At 46.7% G+C, this 19,666-nt stretch overlaps 1 protein-coding gene across 1 annotated transcript in view; it reads left to right on the top strand.

The window, feature by feature from the left end:
* Positions 1–19,666, top strand: part of Fry (FRY microtubule binding protein) — a 250,299-nt gene that overhangs the window by 110,721 nt on the left and 119,912 nt on the right. Inside the window, exons 15-21 of the mRNA XM_051162840.1 lie at positions 2,778–2,949; positions 4,161–4,293; positions 5,601–5,708; positions 14,071–14,329; positions 16,415–16,597; positions 18,685–18,771; positions 19,342–19,601. Coding sequence (XP_051018797.1) covers positions 2,778–2,949; positions 4,161–4,293; positions 5,601–5,708; positions 14,071–14,329; positions 16,415–16,597; positions 18,685–18,771; positions 19,342–19,601 — 1,202 coding nt within the window. The remainder of the gene's footprint in view (positions 1–2,777; positions 2,950–4,160; positions 4,294–5,600; positions 5,709–14,070; positions 14,330–16,414; positions 16,598–18,684; positions 18,772–19,341; positions 19,602–19,666) is intronic.

The following is a 19,666-nucleotide window of genomic DNA, read 5'->3' as shown; positions in this document are numbered from 1 at the left end:
AAGCTGGGGTTCAGGTGGTCTGGGCTCTTGCCTGCGGAAGCCGCAGCACTCTGGAAGCTCAGCATGTTTATTGTAGAGTTGGACAGCGAGGCAGGGCTATGGCAACGGAAACAAGGCTATTTATTACTTACAGATAAACAGGGAGGTAGTTGGATGGAAGGAGAAGCTGAGCTCACAGTGGGAGCAGCCTCTGTAGAGGAGCAGCCCTCAGGCTGTAGACAGCAAACAGGAGACTAGAGTAGGCACATTCTGCAGGCACTATCAACTCATACTCAGCCCGCTGGGGACGTCTTGGCCATTACCCTCTGATCTTCACTCTAGTGGGAAGGCTTTACATTCCCCCATGGTTCTGAGACTCTGAGGTCATTGGCATGGCTGGCTCATGTGGACCCGCACACGTTCACGCAGGATTTCCCACAGGGCTTTCTCTAGGCATCCCATGGTCAGTGAACAGAAGTTACGCCGTGAGCATCCTGTCCCAGCCTTCAAACTGCAGGAACTAAAGGCAGACACCATCATCCCTGGCTCTATATTGGTTCTTAAATAATATTGTGGAATCAGTTTGAATAACAAGGTTCAGAGACCTAAAGGGTTGTCTTAACACCAAGTATGTTGAGCATAACACAACAGTCAGGTGATTTCCAGGCTTGCTTGGTTTGGGCCTGGACTGTGGACTGGATGTGTGTCTGTGATCATCAGAACTGGCAAATCTGTGAGATGAACTTGTAGGCTGCCAATCTGTCTCTCGTTTGCCCTGATCTAAAAGAACATGAAATTGGAGACGCTACTCAATGCTGGGGGCAAGAAAAGGAATAAAGGCTGATAGATTATAAATGAAACCATCAAAATGATTTTATTCATGGGCAAACATTGTAGAAAATTGCCCAAAAAAAACAAAAAACTATGTGTGGTGGAACACCTGTGATCCCCCAGCTTTGAAGGGGCAAGGGTCTCAGGACTGCACTGTCATTCTTGGCTACGTAGGGAGTTCAAGGCCAGCCTGGGCCACGTGAGACCCTGTAACGAAGAAAGCAATGTTAGCACGAATAAAGATGTCACTGTTTTAAGAAGAAAAAAAATTACAGTTGATTCGGAGCTGACACATGGCTTGAGGAAGTTCGTAAGATACAAGATAAATAAGTAATATATTTGTATATAATAGTAATAAATAATCAAATCAAACAATTTACAGTATTGATGAAAAGCAAAGTACCTGGCAACAAAACAGACAATGCACACTACTGTATGTTCTTTTTATTCCAAAAACTAAAAAATATTGAAAAAAAAGACAAAGACCCAAATAAGTAGAAATAAGTACAATTTATAGCAAAGCAAAAGATTTGCCATTATTGAGTTCTTACTGCCAACCAACTTAAATATATTACCATCCTAATAATATCATCATCTTAGTGATATCTGACTTGGAGTCCCTATTGCTTCTTTTGAAGTAGAAATCAAAGGAGCTGGTTTTAATTTTTTATGTGGGACATCAAACTACTAAAATAACCAACCTAATTGAGAAGTAGAAGAATTAAAAAGTTGGACTAGCATAGCCTGATTTAAAGGTGTAGTATAAAGTCATACTGTCACCAAGTCGGCACAGAGGTAGCGCGAGCGTTAGAGGGTCCCAGGTGAATGGGGAGACAAGAGTAAGCCGTGCATGAGTGGTGGCTGGGTTTCAACAAACAGGGGCTTATTCTTTCCACTAAGTGGTCCTGAGCCATTGGGTGCCCACCTTGCAAAATAACAAATCCCAGTCCATAATTTTCACTGTAAGCAAGAACAAGCTGAAACTGGATTGTGCAACCTAAATATAAACCAAACGCTGTAAGTCTTCTAGAAAAAAAAGAAAAGAAAAGAAAACTTTTGTGGCCCCTGAGTGGGCAAAGCTTTCTAGAACACAAAAATCATAAATCGCAGAAAGTTCATAAATTGAATATATGTTTTAAAGTTTTCTCATTAATAAGACATTTAATAGGGAATCATAGCATGGCAGAAAACATTTTGATATCTCCAACAAAGTGCGTCCTTCCAGAATATATAAAGAATTCATGTAATCAATAAGAAAATAAACAACACACCTTTAAAGGGAGAAATATCATTAGCCCCTTCATCAGAGGCGAGATAAAGGCAGTGGGTACACCTATGACAAGATGGCCGGTGCAACTGGTCACTAGCACAGTGTAAGCTGACAGAGATGATGAGATGTGCTGGGGGTGTGACCCTGAGCTGGGAGATGTTCTTACTGATGGTTTAGCTGAACCTTAGGAAATGGCATTTCTTCTCACATGCCCGTGTGTTTTCATAGGCTTCATAACCTTTGGTTTTTAAAACTTATTCTCAAACTTGCTGACTTTTATAATCGGAGATCAATAATAGATGTTGGCTGGGTGTGGTGATACACACCTTTAATTCCAACACTTGGCAGGTTGGTGTCTGGGAGTTGAGGCCAGCCTGGTCCACAGAGGGAGTTCCAGGACAGACAGGGCCACAGAGTGATTTATTTATTTATCTCAGGATAATAAGTCATGAGATTTAAATTTTGATTGATATTTAGAGCTCAATAACTTCACAGTCTTTGAATTAAAAGCTGAGGTGTCTCTTCCCATGAAACCTTTGAGCCTGTTGTGTGACTCAGTTTACCTTAGTTGCAGCTCTTCACAGGGTGACTTCCTACCTCTTTGAGGTTCTGCCTCTACCCAGACGCATGCCCACTTCCTTGTGATACGCTCTGGGGTTATGCTAAACAGCTGAGCCTTCCTTTGCCTCCCTCACAGAGAATGAACATCGGCTTACGGGCGTTCCTGGTGATTGCGGACAGCTTACAACAGAAAGACGGTGAACCGCCCATGCCCGTCACAGGAGCTGTGCTCCCGTCTGGAAACACCCTGAGAGTAAAGAAAACGTATTTGAGTAAAACATTAACTGAAGAGGAAGCCAAAATGATAGGTGGGTGTGGAGCCCTGAAAAATCACAGTCAGGTCCTTACTGGACCCACGGTAAGGGGGGAAAATCGCCAAGTCTTTGCCAAGCAGCTGGTGGGACATTCCTGCATGGTCGTGTGGACTGACCCCCACTGGCCCTTTAGGACGCCCAGGTACATATTTTGCCGTTGAAATGTTGGCCTTTCATCTGGGTCCGGGTTAACATCTAATATTTGGCTGTCTACATTGTACAGTAAGTTTCCAAGATATTCATGTATTTTGGCAAATAATCTTATTTATAATCTATTCATTAATTCATTTTTAAGAGAAAGTTTCTTCCTCTCTCTCTCTCTCTTTTTAATAGCATTGGCCTAATTTACATTGTAAGTATGGCAAGTCCTACACACGCTGCAGGAGAGTTTTCTTCTCTCTTTCTGATACAACTTCTGAATCCAAAGAGGGTTTTTTCCCCCCATTTATTTATTCCCTTTTAAGTACTCACATTTAGAAACTCTTATAAACGGCACTAACCAGTTTCTAAATTCCGAGTATATGAGAGATGCGCGTGGAGAGCTCTCTTCTCTCTTTCTCTCTCTCTTTTTTTTTTTTTTTCTCCCCCATCTTCTCTTTGCTTCTCTTTACTGTGACTTTCATTATGCCCATGAGTTCAAAAGACATCGTGTATGAGAAACGGCTGGTGGACTGACTTCTGTTAAAGTGTGATGTCACTTTTAGGTGTGTGTGTGTGTGTGTTTTATTGTTTTCCAACTATAAGAATGCTCACATCGCACTCAGTGGGAGCAAAACATTGCCACCATTTTAATTAAAGTTTGTAAGTGAAGTCAATTTGTTTATTTTACTAAGGAATCTGCACGTGTATTTCAGAGAACAGTATACAGTTATTACACTCTTAGCCCCAAATGAGAGTGATAATTTATCATGTAATCACTAGTGCTGCTAGGTTTTCTTGTTAATCAGAAACTTAAGAACTTGCTCGTGCATTGCACTGCCAGGTGCGTTCCCAGCATCCACAACCGCAATTTGCAACTTTCTCTAACTACAGTCCATGGAACCCAACGCCCTCTTCAGGCCTCCATGGGTATTGCACACACGTGGTACACTATATACGTGCAGACCAAACACGCGCACACACAAAATAAAAACAAACCTGGAGCCTGGGTGGACCAGGGCTTGATTCTTTGACATATACAAGTGTTACTGTCCCCTGTTTTTCAGGAATGTCCTTGTATTACTCTCAAGTCCGCAAGGCCGTAGGCAACATCTTGCGGCACCTTGATAAAGAAGTGGGACGATGTATGATGCTGACCAACGTCCAGATGTTAAACAAAGAGCCAGAGGACATGATCACGTGAGTGCAGCCAAGGCGGGAGGATGGGTACCATCACGTGAGTGCAGCCCGAGTGGGCACGATCACGTGAGTGCAGCCGAGGCAGGAGGATGGGTACCATCACGTGAGTGCAGCCGAGGAGGGAGGATGGGTACCATCACGTGAGTGCAGCCAGGGTGGGCACGATCACGTGAGTGCAGCCTGGGTGGGCATGATCACGTGAGTGCAACTGAGGCAGGAGGATGGGTACCATCACGTGAGTGCAGCCCGAGTGGGCGCGATCACGTGAGTGCAGCCAGGGAGGGAGGATGGGTACCATCACATGAGTACTGCCTAGGCCACATTATGGGGGGAGGGGGAAGCCCAGCGGACATTCTTGCCTTCTACTTGACACAGAGTTCTAAGGGTGGTAAAACAGATGTGTTGATGAAATTTGACTGAAAACCATCCCAACTTTTTTTTTTCCATGACAGAGTTTCTCTATGTAACCTGGCTATCTAGGAACTCACTCTGTAGATCAAGCTGGTCTCAAACTCACAGAGATCCTCTTGCCCTCTGCCTCCCAAGTGCTGGGGTTAAAGGCGTGGGCCACCACGCCTTGACTTTTTAAAGAATTAGGTGTATGAATGTGCACGTGCATGATTTATGCCTGCAGGTATCAGAAAAGGGCATTAGGTCCCCAGGAACGGGAGTAAAAGTTGTGAGGCACCACGTGGGTGCTGGGAATCGAACCTGGGCCTTCTGCACGGGCACACCACGTGGGCGCTGGGAATCGAACCTGGGCCTTCTGCACGGGCACACCACGTGGGTGCTGGGAATCGAACTGGGGTCTTTCTTAAGAGCAAACCACGTGGGTTCTGGGAATCGAACCTGGGTCTTCCACACGGGAAGCCGGTGCTTGTAACCGCTGAGCCGTCTCTCCAGCCCCAACATCTAGACTTTTAAAAGTTCATTGGCACTAATGAGGCTTTGAGGGGATACACATTGAGTCATGAGAGGGGCCAGCACCAGGCTGTACATGGAAGGCCTGGATGAAATACTAGTTTTTGTTCAAAGACTTAATCATCTTTTGTATTTTAAAAAGAAATTTTGGCTAGAGAGATGACTCAGCAGTTAAGAGCACTTGCTATTCCTGCAGAGGACCTGGGTTCCGTTCCCAGCGCCCACATGGTGGCTCACAGTTATCTCTAATGGGATCTGATGCCCTCACCTAGTGCATAGATAAAACACCCATATAGACTCATACACACATAAATATTATACATAAATCAGTTCTTAATTTTTTTTCATAATCTTTGACTTACTAAAATTGTGTCTCGGAACTCTAGGGGTGAGAGGAAGCCAAAGATTGACCTCTTCAGGACCTGTGTTGCGGCCATTCCTCGTCTGCTGCCCGATGGGATGTCCAAACTGGAACTTATCGACTTGCTGGCCAGGTGGGTGGAGCAGTCTCGGGTGGTACTCAGTTAAACTTGATTTTAATCTTTAGTCATGGTTCAAAAAACTACAGAGCAGGAGGGTTATTTTCCCACTGATGGCAACTTACTTCATAAAGGATTGTTATGGCTCTTGTGTGTGAGCAGGAAGGAGGAGCTTAGTTTCAGTAGTGGGCCTTGAACCTAGGGACCCACTCATCCTAGGTGACCTCTAGGCCGCACAGGATCTCTCAGACTAAGTCACCAGCTGATCTCAAATTCCTACCTTTCTGCCCCAGCTTCCTGAGTAACTGAGATTACAGGCCTGAACCGTAGACCTGGCTGGCAACTCTAAGAAATTTGTTACTTTTTCAGTGCTCAAGGGGTTTAAAATAAATATAGAAGAGCTAGGTAGTGGTGGGGCACGCCTTTAGTTCCAGCACTCGGGAGGCAGAGGCAGGCGGATCTCTGAGTTCTAGGCCAGCTTGGCCTACACAGAGAAACCCTGTCTCAAAAAACAAACAGACAAAAGAGCAACAACAACAAAAAGCCTCTGCACAATAAGTACAGAAGCACAGGAGGTTACTAACGTCCTAAAGACTAGTCTGCACGGATGAATGGTACAGAGTAGACCCTTGAGTTGAGTGGACAGAGCGGTGCATTTTGAAAGTCTTGTGGAGAAGAGGGATCGAGTTCAGAAGGGTGAAGGGAAGGGCATGGCCTCGCCGTGAGAGCACATCCCAGGACGCTCCCTCAGTTTGGGTTCCTGCACTCTGAGAAGGCCAAAAACACATCGAGACAGTTTCTCTCTGGAGCCCTGGCTGCCCTGCACTTTGTAGACCCACAGAGCTCTGCCTGCCTCTGCCTCCCGAGTGCTGGGATTACAGGCCTGCGCCACTGCGTCGGGCAAGACAGTAATCTTAAATCTAACAGCAGTACTCCTGAAAGCTACCAAAACTCTCACTGGGCATTTTTCCCACCGTCCACAACTGCACAGCCCAACTAGCCCCTCAGAACTGTTTGCTTTGAGCGAAAGACTCTCATTGTAGTTTAGGAGACTTCATCGTCCTCGAGCTCTGAAACTCCAGTGGATGACACGTCTCTCATTTACAATTTAAAAAAAAAAAAAAAAAGCAGCATAGAAGGCAAAACAAAACAAAACAAAAAACCCAAAGAAACAAAGCCCCATTAGACACGAGGATGCAAGGAGTGGAGGGAGAGGGACAGTCGTCACTGGGCTGTGGAGGTGGAAAACAAGAAGCGCTGGAAAGCCAATGATAAGACATGGATGCACGCCTAGACAGAACCTTAGCAGCAGGCGATATGTTAATATGCCATCTTAGGAGCTAGTGAGAGGCTCAAGATGAGCAACAACCTGAGTTCAGTCCTCTCATGATCTGCATGGTGGAAGGAAAGAACTGACTCCTGACTGCTGTCCTCTGACCCCTACACACATGCCATATCATAGACACTCATGCGCACACATGCACACACACATGCACAGACACACATGTGCGCACACACGTACACATACACACAGACGCACACGCACACATGCACACACTCACAGACACACACGTGCACATATATACACACAATAAATGTAATTTTAAAAATTATTTTGAGGCGACCTCTGTGGTTAAGAGTACTGACTACTCTTGCGGAGCATTCCGGTTCAGTTTCCAGCACCCACATGGTGGCTCACAGCTGTCGGCAACTCCACTTCCAGGGGATCTGATCTGAACACCCCAGGCACCCACGTGGTGCATGATCATACGTGTAGGCAAAGCATCCATACACATACATTCATGTGGGTGCTCAGAATAGAACTCAGATTCTCTGGGCGGGGAGGAGGGGCGGCGGGGGGGGGGGGGGGGGGGGGGGGGGGAGGAAAAGAAAAGAAAAGAAAAAATAGCCAGTGCTCCTATCCACTGGGCCATCTCTCCAGCCCACATAAATGTAAGTTTTAAAATGCAATTGTTAATAGGTGTATTAATCTGATAATGATATCCAAAAGGAGAGCCAGGGAAGGGAAAAGGGTATCAGTGTCTAACCCACTAGGGGTATCAACGCCTGAGGAGGTTCTGTCCCCTGGGAGGGAGCCTCAGTTTATTTATCTCAATTCTGACGGGAGAAGGTTCTCAGGCTCTCTAGGGAGGGGAGTCAGCCTAGGTCATGCACTGTGCATCTTTTCCTCTGGGTTGATAGTGAGTGGGACTTGAGAACTCTCTTCCGCCTTCCCTTCTTGCTTGCGTGCGTCATCTCTCATCACCGCAGCCTGCGTGTTGCAGGGAACAAACTAGGGATAACAAACGCACTGGTTCTCTGGAGGAGTCAGTGAGAAATGAAGAGATTGGGGTCCCGTGAGGGTCTTCCACTCAGACACTCTGCTAGAATGAGAGTAGAGACTCTCTGAAACACAGGGGAGGCATTGACAACCGGAAGTCAGTGTTTCTGTGGCAGGGCATAGAAACATCAGGATGTGACACTGAGGAATCAGTGGCCGTGTGGACCGCGGGAGGGCCAGGTGCTGAGAGGTGGAGGAAGCAGTGGCAGAGAATGGGAAGGTGCCAGGATTTTCTAGAAAGGTTGATCTCGGTATCCCTCTTGGCTGGTTTACTGCCTGGGTGATCTAGACAGGTTATTTAACCCCAACACACATTTCCTCCCTTGCTAAAAATGTGGTTATCCTGGAAGAATGCTGCCTGTCTCTTAGGAGGTTTGAGAAAGGTAAATAACACTGAGGCGTCTATACCCTGGTTAGTCAGAGGGAGGGCTGTGGGGGAAAAGCCAGGTATCAATTTAGGGTGGGAGGGACACTGGCTTTCTTCACAGATCAGCTGGCGATTGCCTGCGCTAAAGCCTTTGAAATGCTAGGCTTTTAGATAACGTGGAGCATTCTGGGAGCGTCTCTACAGCTGCTTTGCTGTGGGTCCGCATAGAAGGCTCTTAACCTCCGAAATCACCTTGACAGCCTAATCCGGCAATGCTGGCATCTGCTGACCATGGTGCCAGGCGTGAATTGTGAGACGCAGTCGGAATGTCTGGGCTATTTTTAGCGTCCTGTTTATCACTGTGTATGTTCTTACAAAGCCCAAAGCCATGAGCACTGTTTTTGAGAATGGAAAAGAACAAATAAAAATTCTTGGAAATTCAAGAAAAGTGACCAGGCTGTATCGGAAGCTCATGAAAAAGGGGGAAATCGGGGGTATCTTCAGAGGGAGGTGAAGAGCCTGTGGCCTGTACACTGCGTGCCCTGTGCCCTGAGAAAATGAGGCTTTCAGAAAGGTATAGCGATCCACGCACAGGAAATCTCCCATCACACTGCACCCCAAAGTCCAGTGAAGGCAGTGTGAAGCTGACCTGACACAATATAGACAGGCTGGCCTTAGGAGAACACCTCACTCTTCACACTCACTCTAGTACATTTTTTTGTTTGTTTGGTCAGTTGGTTTTTACCAGAAAAATTTGGGTTTCTTCATAATTGGAAAAGCAACAGCAGCATTCCTTCAGGCTCCCATCCTTAGCTGTTCAGCGCTCTCTTAGGAGTTCCTAGGATGTGTCCACACATAGCTGCTGCAGGCCTGCCGTCCCTGCACTCCCATACAGCTACACCCCGCAGACACACAAACCGCAGACACACAGCGGAGTGTGGCATGAGGCTGGCAAGTGTCCCTCTCCAAGCTGCTAGATTTCTCGTTTGGTATTGTTCAGCAATTGCTACTAACAGCTGGGAAATCTTACCCAGTGGGCATCCTGGAGGCTGTGGAGAGTGTCCTGGCATCATGGTGTGCTAGGGCCCGCCTGGTTTGACTGGTGGGGTACCCCCAAGGAATCTCCACATACAAGGAGGGAGCTTATTTCTCCCCCATTTGGTCTCACTCGCCTCCCAGGTGTGTCCTGTTTCTTCCCTTGACCACAAAAGAGGCAGTGTCTCTGATTGTCCAAGGTGCCTGCCACCTGTCACATTCTGGATCCCACACAATAGTTAATATTTACTCCCCCTTCAAAAATTTGACTTCATGAGCTGGGGAGATAGCACTGTCTGTGCTTCCGAAGGTCCTGAGTTCAATTCCCAGCAACCACATGGTGGCTCATAACTGTCTATGATGAGATCTGGTGCCCTCTTCTGGCCTGGAGGCCTACATTCAGGAAGAATACTGTGTGCATAATAAATAAATCTTTTAAAAGATTTGACTTCATTAGTTTGACAACTGCTTCCTAAGGTATGAGAATTAAACAGTGCGGGGAGATCACTTCACATCTCACGTACGTAGACGGTGTTAGTTACTGTTAATGAATCTTCAGTCTTGAATGATATATTCTGGGTTATACACTGTTTTTGTATACATTGGAGATTGTGTATCAGGGAATTAAACTGGGGCTAGTAACTGACAGCACTGGCTGCTCTTCCAGGGGACCTGGGTTCGGTTCCCAGCATCCACACCTTAGCTTACAACTCTCTGCAACTCCAGTTCCATAGGATCCGATGCCTTCTTCTGGCTTCTGCAGGCATGAGGTACACACACACACACACACACACACACACACACACACACACACACACACACACACACCACCCATACACATGATTATTTATTTATTTATTTATTTTTTGCTAAAAATTTTTTAAGTTTTATTTCTTACATTTAAAGAATTTTCCTGAGACTGAGTACCATTGTTTTTATGTAAAAATTGAGAAATATCTTTCATTCTGTGTTTTTTTTAGGGATGCATCTGAGGTAATGCTGTGTACTTCAGACACCTCCTGTGGTATCTGAAATGTATTAACCACTTCCTCTGCTTCTAGTTGTAAGCATGCTCTGTTGTGGAAAGTGTTTCAGGGAAAGACCAGGTTCTCGCTGTGTGCTGCCTCAATAACTCGCTGTGTTTTACTTCTTTGTTTGACCAGAAATATAGTTCAACGCATAACAGGTAGATAAAAGTCCTGTCGTTAATCCTCCCACACACTCCCCCAGACGAAATTAGCCTGCCCCTCAGCTTCACTAGCTCTTTGTAGCCCTTGATGGTGTTACCAGGCCACTGCTTTCTTGCTTCTGGCTGATAATGTCTTATTTATCCTTCCACCTCTTATATGGGAGGGCTTTGCCAGCTGCTCTTTTTCTTCAACTTAGGGCTCGTCAAACTGAAACATGCCCAGATAACCAAATGGTTTTGACCAGTACCAATTGGTGGAGATCTGAAGATTGCTTTGGCAGGGAAGCTTACACCATGAGTTATCTGTCTGGGCATCTTTGACTTCATCAACCAAAGGGCATCTTTGTCCAAGTGTACGGCTCCCCACCCCCAATTCAGCTACACTCTGGTGCAAGAAGCTGTGTCCTTGAGACTCATGCCACTCACTTGTTCTAGATTCCTGCAGATGCATCCCTGGCCTGGGGCATCTTGTAGCAGCACACATGGCCTGTGGGATGCTCACTCTTGCTTGCTTGCTTGTCTGAGCCACTGTACCAGTGCCAGTATTCCTGGTGCCAGCCAATTGCAAGGATAGCCCCGCAGATATTACAGTGGTGGCTTCTTTTGGTCTGTTTCATGACTACATCCCTGAGGAGACTTCTCAACCCTTCCCTGATGGGTTTATTTATTTGTGCATTTTATTTATTGGATCAAATGTACCCAAAAAATCTATTCAGGCCCTCCCCCCAAAACCAGATCTGTTTCTTAAAGAATTTTCCTTGAGTCCTCAGGTCAAATAAGAACTCTTCGGGGGTTGAATTTTAACTCCCTCTGTTGTCTTTTATCAACTGCCCTCAGACTATCTTGGAAATTGGGGAACAGGGAGTCAACTGCAATCATTTGTTTAGTACCCAAGACCTACTCTTATGGTGAAACATGGCGTGGTGGTTTGCAGACATGGCCGCCATGGCCCATAGGGAGCTGCATCATTAGGAGGTGTGGCCTTGTTAGAGGAAGTGTGTCAGTGTGGGGGCGGGCTTTAAGGTCTCATCTGCTCAAGCTACGCCCAGTGTGGTAGTCTTTCCCTTGCTACCTGTGGATCAAGATGTAGAACTCTCAGCTCCTTCTCCAGCACCATGTCTGCCTGCACGCCACCAAGCCTCCCGCCACGATGACAATGGACTAAACCTCTACAACTGTAAGCCAGCCCCAGTTAAATGTTTTCTTTTATAAGAGTGGCTGTGTTGTCTCAGCGATAAAGCCCTAAGACACATGGGAATGACATCATTTCAAGGTGTATGGCCACCCAGAATAGCAAAGCCTTGGGGCACCTGGGGTCTTTAAAAAGATCTTGCACTGTAGACTTGAAGTTAAGACAGATCCACACTGCAGGTTGTTAGTACAGGGTAGATGAGGAGTGAATTTTACTCATTGAGAAAGCTCACTGTATGGTAACTATATGGTGTAATTATTTTTGGGGGGGACAGCTTTTCTAGTCACCTGCTCTAGCTACCAAATAACGAGATGGAGTCCTGTTAAATGTATTCAACACGCTGTAAGGCACTGGAGCTGGGCAGACAGGATCTAGTCTAGCCTTCTGTGCTGGTCTGGCTACTTCTCAGCCGCAGGCCCCGAGTGACTTGCCATATTGGTCCTGCCTGGGCTGCCTGGGCTCCATCAGGTCAGTCCTCGTGGCCACGCCCTTCCTCCCCCTCTTCCTCCTCTTTCTCCTTCCTCTTCTCATTCTCTCTTCTACCTCGTGGTTCCTACCTCAGCACCCCCCAGACGAGGAACACCTACTGTCCTCTCTTGCCCAACTATAGGCTGCTCAGCTTCTTTGTTAACCACAGATAATTGGGGAGCAATGTTTGTTCCTCATTGCTCATTGATTACGGCAATGCCCGTGTCTGGAAAGCAACCAGATCTCGTGGCACAGCATCTGAATACACAGCGCACCAGACCAGCCCCCTGCACCATAGCATAGCTTTCGCGTTCTCAGTGCTAGCTGTTCCCAGAACTCTTGCTTTGCACAGGGGGGCTGTAGAAATGTGCCACAAATGAGCCTTAAATAAGATCAGTGCTGACCTATCAGGTCTGGACACTGCAAGCAATGTTGCTTCCCTGTAAGCCCTGAGAGGGAGTTTGCTCTAGACGTCTCCCCTCACTTCGGTGGCTTCCTGGTGGTCTTTGGCATCGCCTGGCTTGTGGGAGGGTCGCCATGACCTCTGTTCCATCTTTATGTGGCACTGTCGCTGTTTCTGCCTTCTCACGGCGCTCTCCCAGCGTTTGTCTGTCTCCAGAAGTCCTCTTGCAGGGATTGCCAGTCCTGCTGGATTAGGGCTCCAGCCAGTTCCCCGTATGGCCCTATTCTTATGTTACTATTTCTGCAGTGGCCCTAACGCCAAATAAGGTTCGCTTATAAAGCAGGGAGGTTGGTGTCAACATATGCATTATATATGTAACACAAGTCGACCCAGTATCTCTACCATTGGTTAACATTTACTCATTTAATGGTAATTGCCAATTTTTACAATGTTATACTCACTTAAAAATGGGATTTGATGTCTGTGGAATGTTATAGTTTTCTATGTCTTAGGAAATAAACATCTATAAATGTAATAAATTAAAATCATAAACTTGAACAAAAAAAGGGCCGGATGGTGGTGGTGGCGCATGCCTTTAATCCCAGCACTCAGGAGGTGGAAGCAGGCGGGTCGCTGTGAGTTCAGGGCCAGCCTGGTCTACATAGTGAGTTCTAGGACAGCCAGACCTACACAGAAAAACTGTCTTTAAAAAAATGAAAGACAAGAAAAGGACTTGGTGAGTGATTTTTCTTTTTTACTAGACGGTGAGTTCAAACCGTGAACAAGAAGATAACTTGACATTACTTAGAGAGGAGCTGGAGAGATGGCTCAGTGGTTCAGAGCACCGGATGCTCTTTTAGGGGACCTGGAGGTTCAAGTCCCAACATCTCATGGAAGCTCACAACCAACTGTAACTTGAGTTCCAGGGCATCCAGAGTTCTCCTCTGGTCTCTGCATGTACCAGGCACATATCATGATACATGCCAACAAAAAAGAAACAATCATACACATAAAATAAAAATAAAGCCAGGCACGGTGGCCCACGCTTTTAATCTCAGCACTCGGGAGGCAGAGACAGGAAGATCTCTTTGAGTTCTAGGCCAGCCTGGTCTACATAGTGAATTCCAGGCTAGCCAGGGCTCCACAGTGAGACCCTATCCCAAATAGTACTAATACTAATAACAATAATAATAATAAAATCTTTTTTAAGATGGTAATATCAGGAGTGGCTCACGGTGGTTCGAGGGGACCCTTTTGCAACTCTTAAGTAAATGTAGAATTAAACTTTAAAAAACAAGTTTTCAGTTAGGCCATTGGGAGACTTGTTTCCAGCCCCAGGGAGAAGCAGAGAACCGCATGTCCTCCCTTCTGTCTTTTCCCAGGCTCTCAATTCACATGGACGACGAGCTGCGGCACATCGCACAGAACTCTCTTCAGGGGCTGCTGGTCGACTTCTCGGACTGGAGGGAGGACGTGCTGTTCGCCTTCACTAACTTCCTGCTCCGAGAAGTGAGCGACATGCATCACACGCTTCTGGACTCCTCCCTGAAGCTGCTTCTGCAGTTGCTCACCCAGTGGAAGCTGGTCATACAAACCCAGGGGAGAGGCTACGAACAAGCCAGCAAAATCAGGAACTCAGAGGTGACTCCCCCAGGCTGCCCACTAATGTGCGCACTTTTACATAGTACATAGATACACATGCACATACATACACACACATGCACACAGATACACATATATACACACATGCATGCCCACACACATACACACACATATATACACATGCATGCACACACATGCACACACATGCTCACACACGCACATACACACATATACATATGTGCACTCGTGCACCCATGCACATACACATGCATATGCACACATGCACCACATACATACTTATGCACACACATGCACACACATATACTATATACACACATAAATTCATTCACACCATCACACACAATGCATATACACACATACATGTACATACACATACACACATACGTGCACACTCATACACACCCAGTGGCAGCTTAGGGAACCTGCAGATCTTCCTTCTCAATACCTAGGACCTGCCTCTGCCACTGGCCCTTACTTCTTCCGCCAGCCATATTGTGACCAGAAGAAGCACCGTGCCCTAAGGTCGATGTTAACTCCAACAAGGCTATGTAAGGCATAGAAACTGTAGCGTGGGGCAGACGAGGAGAGACCCAGCATTAGCTGTCCACCAGGTGGTTTCCTCCTAGTTAACCTCAGACTTACTGCATCATCCTGCATCCACAGAGATAAAAGTGCAGTCTTGTGGTTTCTTGGTAGTGGGTGGTGAAAATGAATGCCAGCGATCCGGAACGTGCACTGAGGAGGACCAGCTTCTCGGTCACGTGTTGAGCTGGCATCAGCCATGCAGATCTCGGGTCTGGGTGGACAGTGGCTCCGAGGCCAGGGAACAGTGAGGGTGGCATGTAGGTCCTGAGTGCTACGTGAGCAAAAGGACAGCTGACTAGGAACAGGAATCCTGAATGTGTTGACAAAGAAAACCAGCATGGCATCTGGCCTAGTGTGTTAGGCGCCCGTGCTTGAGTGAGCGTCATGGGATTGCAGTTTGGAAACACCTAGAAACCATCATGTAAATGTGCGAAACTGACTAGACTCTGCTGTGAACATGTGAGTTAGCGTGGCGGCTCACGTCTATGATCCCAGCACTGGAGGGTCAGGGATGGAAGGGTCACGAGTTCTAGGCTAGTCTGAGCTGCAGATGGGACCCTGTCTCAGAAAAACAGAAGAAGGAGGGAAGAGCGAGCTAAAGGGGGCAGAAGAGGCGACTCAGCATTGTGCACACTGCTCTCCCAAAGGATCCAGATGAAGTCAGGTAGCTCACTATTGCCTGCAATTCCAATTCCGGGGAAACTGGGGCCCTCTTCTGGCCTCTACCTGCACTCATAGGCACACACACACAGACACACACACACACACAGATACACACAAAGCACACACACAGGCACCCACACCCACACAAGGGCAGACACATACATGCACACACACAAAGGGTCACACACACATATACAGAGGCACAAACATGTGGTTCAAAACTAATAAAAACATTTAAAATAAAAAAAAAAAATACAAATACGCACCAGCAACCCCCCCCCCAAAGAAAACCTCAGTTCTCTTCTGAAGAACCCCAGCTCTGGGCCTGAGCTGTCACTGGAGTAGAGAACATGCCCAGCTTATAGAATGCCCCACATTCAGTATTCCCAGTTCACATGTATACCAGTACCCCAAGTGTGTGTGTGTGCGTGCGTGTGCGTGTGTGTGCGTGCGCGCGCACGTGCAGGCAAGTCTCAATAGAAAGTAAAAATGTTGAAAATTCAACTTAATAGTGCCCTTTGTCTGTAGAAAACTTCAGTGAAAACAGATTAGACCACTTCAGTCGCAGTTTAGCGTAATCCCTAGTGACGTGGATGTGCACAGGTTTGTCTCCTCACCAGGAGCAGCCTTTGCACAGTCGCTTCTCACCAGAGGGGACCGAAGCCTGGTGTCACCACAAAGCACCATTGATCGGAAAAGCAAAACGGAACTAGAGTGTTTCATGCATAACAATCAGGTTCTCCACACTGTCTCTGAGCTGTTAACTGTTTTACTATCACAAGACCAACTGTGCAGGGAAACCGTGTGTCGTCCCTGGTGGGTTTGCTAAGCCCGAGTGTTCTCCTTGCCTGGCAGCTCATCCCCAATGGCTCCAGCCACCGGATGCAGATGGAACGCGGCCCCCACTGCAGTGTCCTCCATGCTGTCGAAGGTTTTGCTCTCGTCTTGCTCTGTAGCTTCCAGGTGGCCACACGCAAACTGTCCGTGTTGATCCTCAAGGAGATCCGAGCTCTCTTCCTTGCCCTGGGTCAGCCTGAGGTATGAGGTGTTCCCCTTGCCACGTTTTTGGATCAAAAATTAGAAATAACACATCACTGTCGCACATGTGTAACATGTGTAGCCTCACTGTTGTGTGTGCATAACATGTGTAGCGTCACTATTGCGTGTGTAACATGTGTAGGTCACTATTGCGTGTGAAATATGTGTAGCGTCAAGTGTTCATTGTTGATGCATTGCTGGGTTTTTAATTACATAGCATTTGGATTTGTGTTGGGTTTTGTCTTTGTCTTTTGTTTTGTCTGTTTGTTTCTGTTTCTGTTTGCTGTGTTTGGTTTTGATGACAGGCTCTGGAACTCTACAGATGCAGAAGGCCTTGAACTCAGAGCTCTGTCTGCTTCGGCCTCCCAAGTCCTGGGATTAAAGACATGCACCACCATTTCCAGGCTCTAAAAGAATTCTTTTTAAATCATGTAAACTGTTTTTTTGTTTGTGTTTTTGTTTTTCGAGGCAGGGTTTCTCTGTGTAGCCTTGGCTGTCCTGGACTCGCTTTGTAGACCAGGCTGGCCTCGAACTCACAGCGATCCTCCTGCCTCTGCCTCCCAAGTGCTGGGATTACAAGTGTGTATCACCATGCCTGGCTATAAAAACTCTTCTTAAATATTGTATTTATTATTATTTTATGTGTTTGTTTTCCCCGCATAGACATGTACCCTATGCATGAGGGGTCCTTGCAAGCCAGAAGTCACTAAATCCACTGGAACTGGAGTTGCAGACAGTTGTGAGCTGCTACGTGGGGGCTGGGAACTGAACCTGGGTCCTCTCTGATGACCCATCCCTGTGGCCCCCTTAATAAATAACTTTTTTTAAACTTTATTTGAGAAATGCATACTGTATTTTCGCACAGCACTTTCCCTGCTATAACTCCTTCCATACCCTCTGTCAACTTCATTATCTCTCCTTCTTTAACTGTAATTTTATATATATATATATATATATATATATATATATATATATATATATATATATATATATAATTTATAAATACAACCTGCTGAGTCCATTTGGTGTTGCTCATAAGGTCCCCTTGGGATCAGATAACCTAATGGGGACCTGTATGTAAAGATTCCGTCCCTCAGCGGCCATAACTGCCTGACGCTCTCCATCTGGGGTGGGGCCTTTGGAGATGTCCCCCAGCCACATCGGAATCTCAGCTGGTCCTGTCATCATGCAGCCATATTACTGAGATTTCATGGGCATAACAATGTCCTTAATCTACCAGAGGCAAATCTGACGCTGGCAGCAGAGACCATTTCTAATTTCTTAAGTGATCCTACTTTACCAAGAATTTTAAGATTATTTGGGCTATTCATCACATATCTAATTAAGAAGATGCTACATATACATCAGAGAATAAGCTAGAAATAATGATGCATCTTCTTTAAAACATCACAATGAGCCAGGCGTGGTGGTGGTGCACACCTTTAATCCCAGCACTCGGGAGGCAGAGGCAAGCAGATCGCTATGAGTTCAAGGCCAGCTTGGTCTACAAAGTTAGTACAGGACAGCCAAGGCTACACAGAGAGACCCTGTCTAAAAAAAACCAAACAAAAAACAAAACAAAATAGCATCACAGTGCCAAACCAAACAGCTTAATTTCAATGATGATGGGAAAACGGGTCCTCCCAAGGTAAGAGGCAGGGCTGCGCAGTACATGAGTCTGTCTGCCATGTGTGTTCTTTGGGACTAAATTTCCATCACAGTCCACATTATCAGTTATCCTGGTGAGCCAGTGACCTCAAATCAGGAGCCTGTTAGTGTCCCAGCAAGGTGTGTTCCTGCAGGGTTCCTGCCCCCTAAGCTTATAACAGAGCCTCTCTGGCTGATACACAATGCTAGCGTTTAGATTCTTGAGCATGTGCAAGTGTTTGAAAGCGGAGCTCTTATTATCCAGCGCTGGAAATCAAAAGCCTGCCTAGCTTCAGGACCATAGCGTTTTAGTTCCTGCCTTCTCTCTCATGACGGCCCTGTGAGAAAACCGTTATCGCTGTCTGGCAGGTTGCTCTGCTGAGGCGTAGGTGGGGAGGATGCATTTCTTACGGCAGGTAACTGACTCCTCTTGTGTCCAGGACGACGACAGGCCGATGATTGATGTCATGGATCAGCTCAGTTCCTCCATCCTTGAGAGCTTCATTCATGTGGCAGCTTCGGATTCTGTGAGTAAAAACATGTGGATCCACATGCTGTTGGTGTCGTGCGAGGCCTGAGCCTGTCTCTAAAACACAGCCAAATGAAAACTCTGCGTGAGTTTCAGGCTTTCATGGAAGATTAATAACCAGAGGCACAGATGCTAGGAAAACAAGATTAGCTTTTCAGACAAGCACGTAGGACGTGTCTGAAAAAAATTTTTCTAAACAAAACTTGAGCCTTGCCAGGTGTGGTGACGCACACCTTTAATCCCTGAATTTGAGAGGCAGAGGCGGGTGGATCTCTCTGAGCTCAAGGCCAGCCTGATTGTCACGGCGAGTTACAGGCCTGCAACAGCTACGTACTGAGACCCTGTCTCAAAAGGCAACACCAAAAACGATTATAATCACTGAACCTTATGCTTACTCCTACTTCTGGGCTGTCAGAGAAGCACAGCTGACTCACACAGGTGTCTTATGTGACGGGTGTCACAGATCCAAAGCTGGCCCATGACACCGGAGGTCAGGAAAGGCACCGTGGAAACACGGGTAGCAACTGCGATGTCTGTTTATGTTGGAACTCCTGCTTTATGCCCACAGGCCACATTACCACTGACCCACAGTGTGGACCTGCAGTGGCTGGTAGAATGGAACGCAGTTCTGGTCAACAGCCATTACGACGTGAAGAGCCCTTCCCATGTCTGGATCTTTGCACAGTCTGTCAAAGACCCCTGGGTCCTCTGCCTCTTCAGCTTCCTCCGGCAGGAAAACTTGCCGAAGCATTGCCCGACGGCCCTCAGCTATGCCTGGCCCTATGCCTTCACCCGGCTGCAGTCCGTGATGCCTCTGGTAGACCCAAAGTAAGGTGTCCCGAGTGGTTTTCTTGCTTCATCATTGTTTTCTTACATTTTTATTCCCTGTAAGA

The sequence above is a fragment of the Acomys russatus genome, chromosome 19 (assembly GCF_903995435.1).
Source record: "Acomys russatus chromosome 19, mAcoRus1.1, whole genome shotgun sequence".
Classification (NCBI taxonomy): Eukaryota; Metazoa; Chordata; class Mammalia; order Rodentia; family Muridae; genus Acomys; species Acomys russatus.
This window is presented reverse-complemented; position numbering and strand designations above follow the sequence as displayed.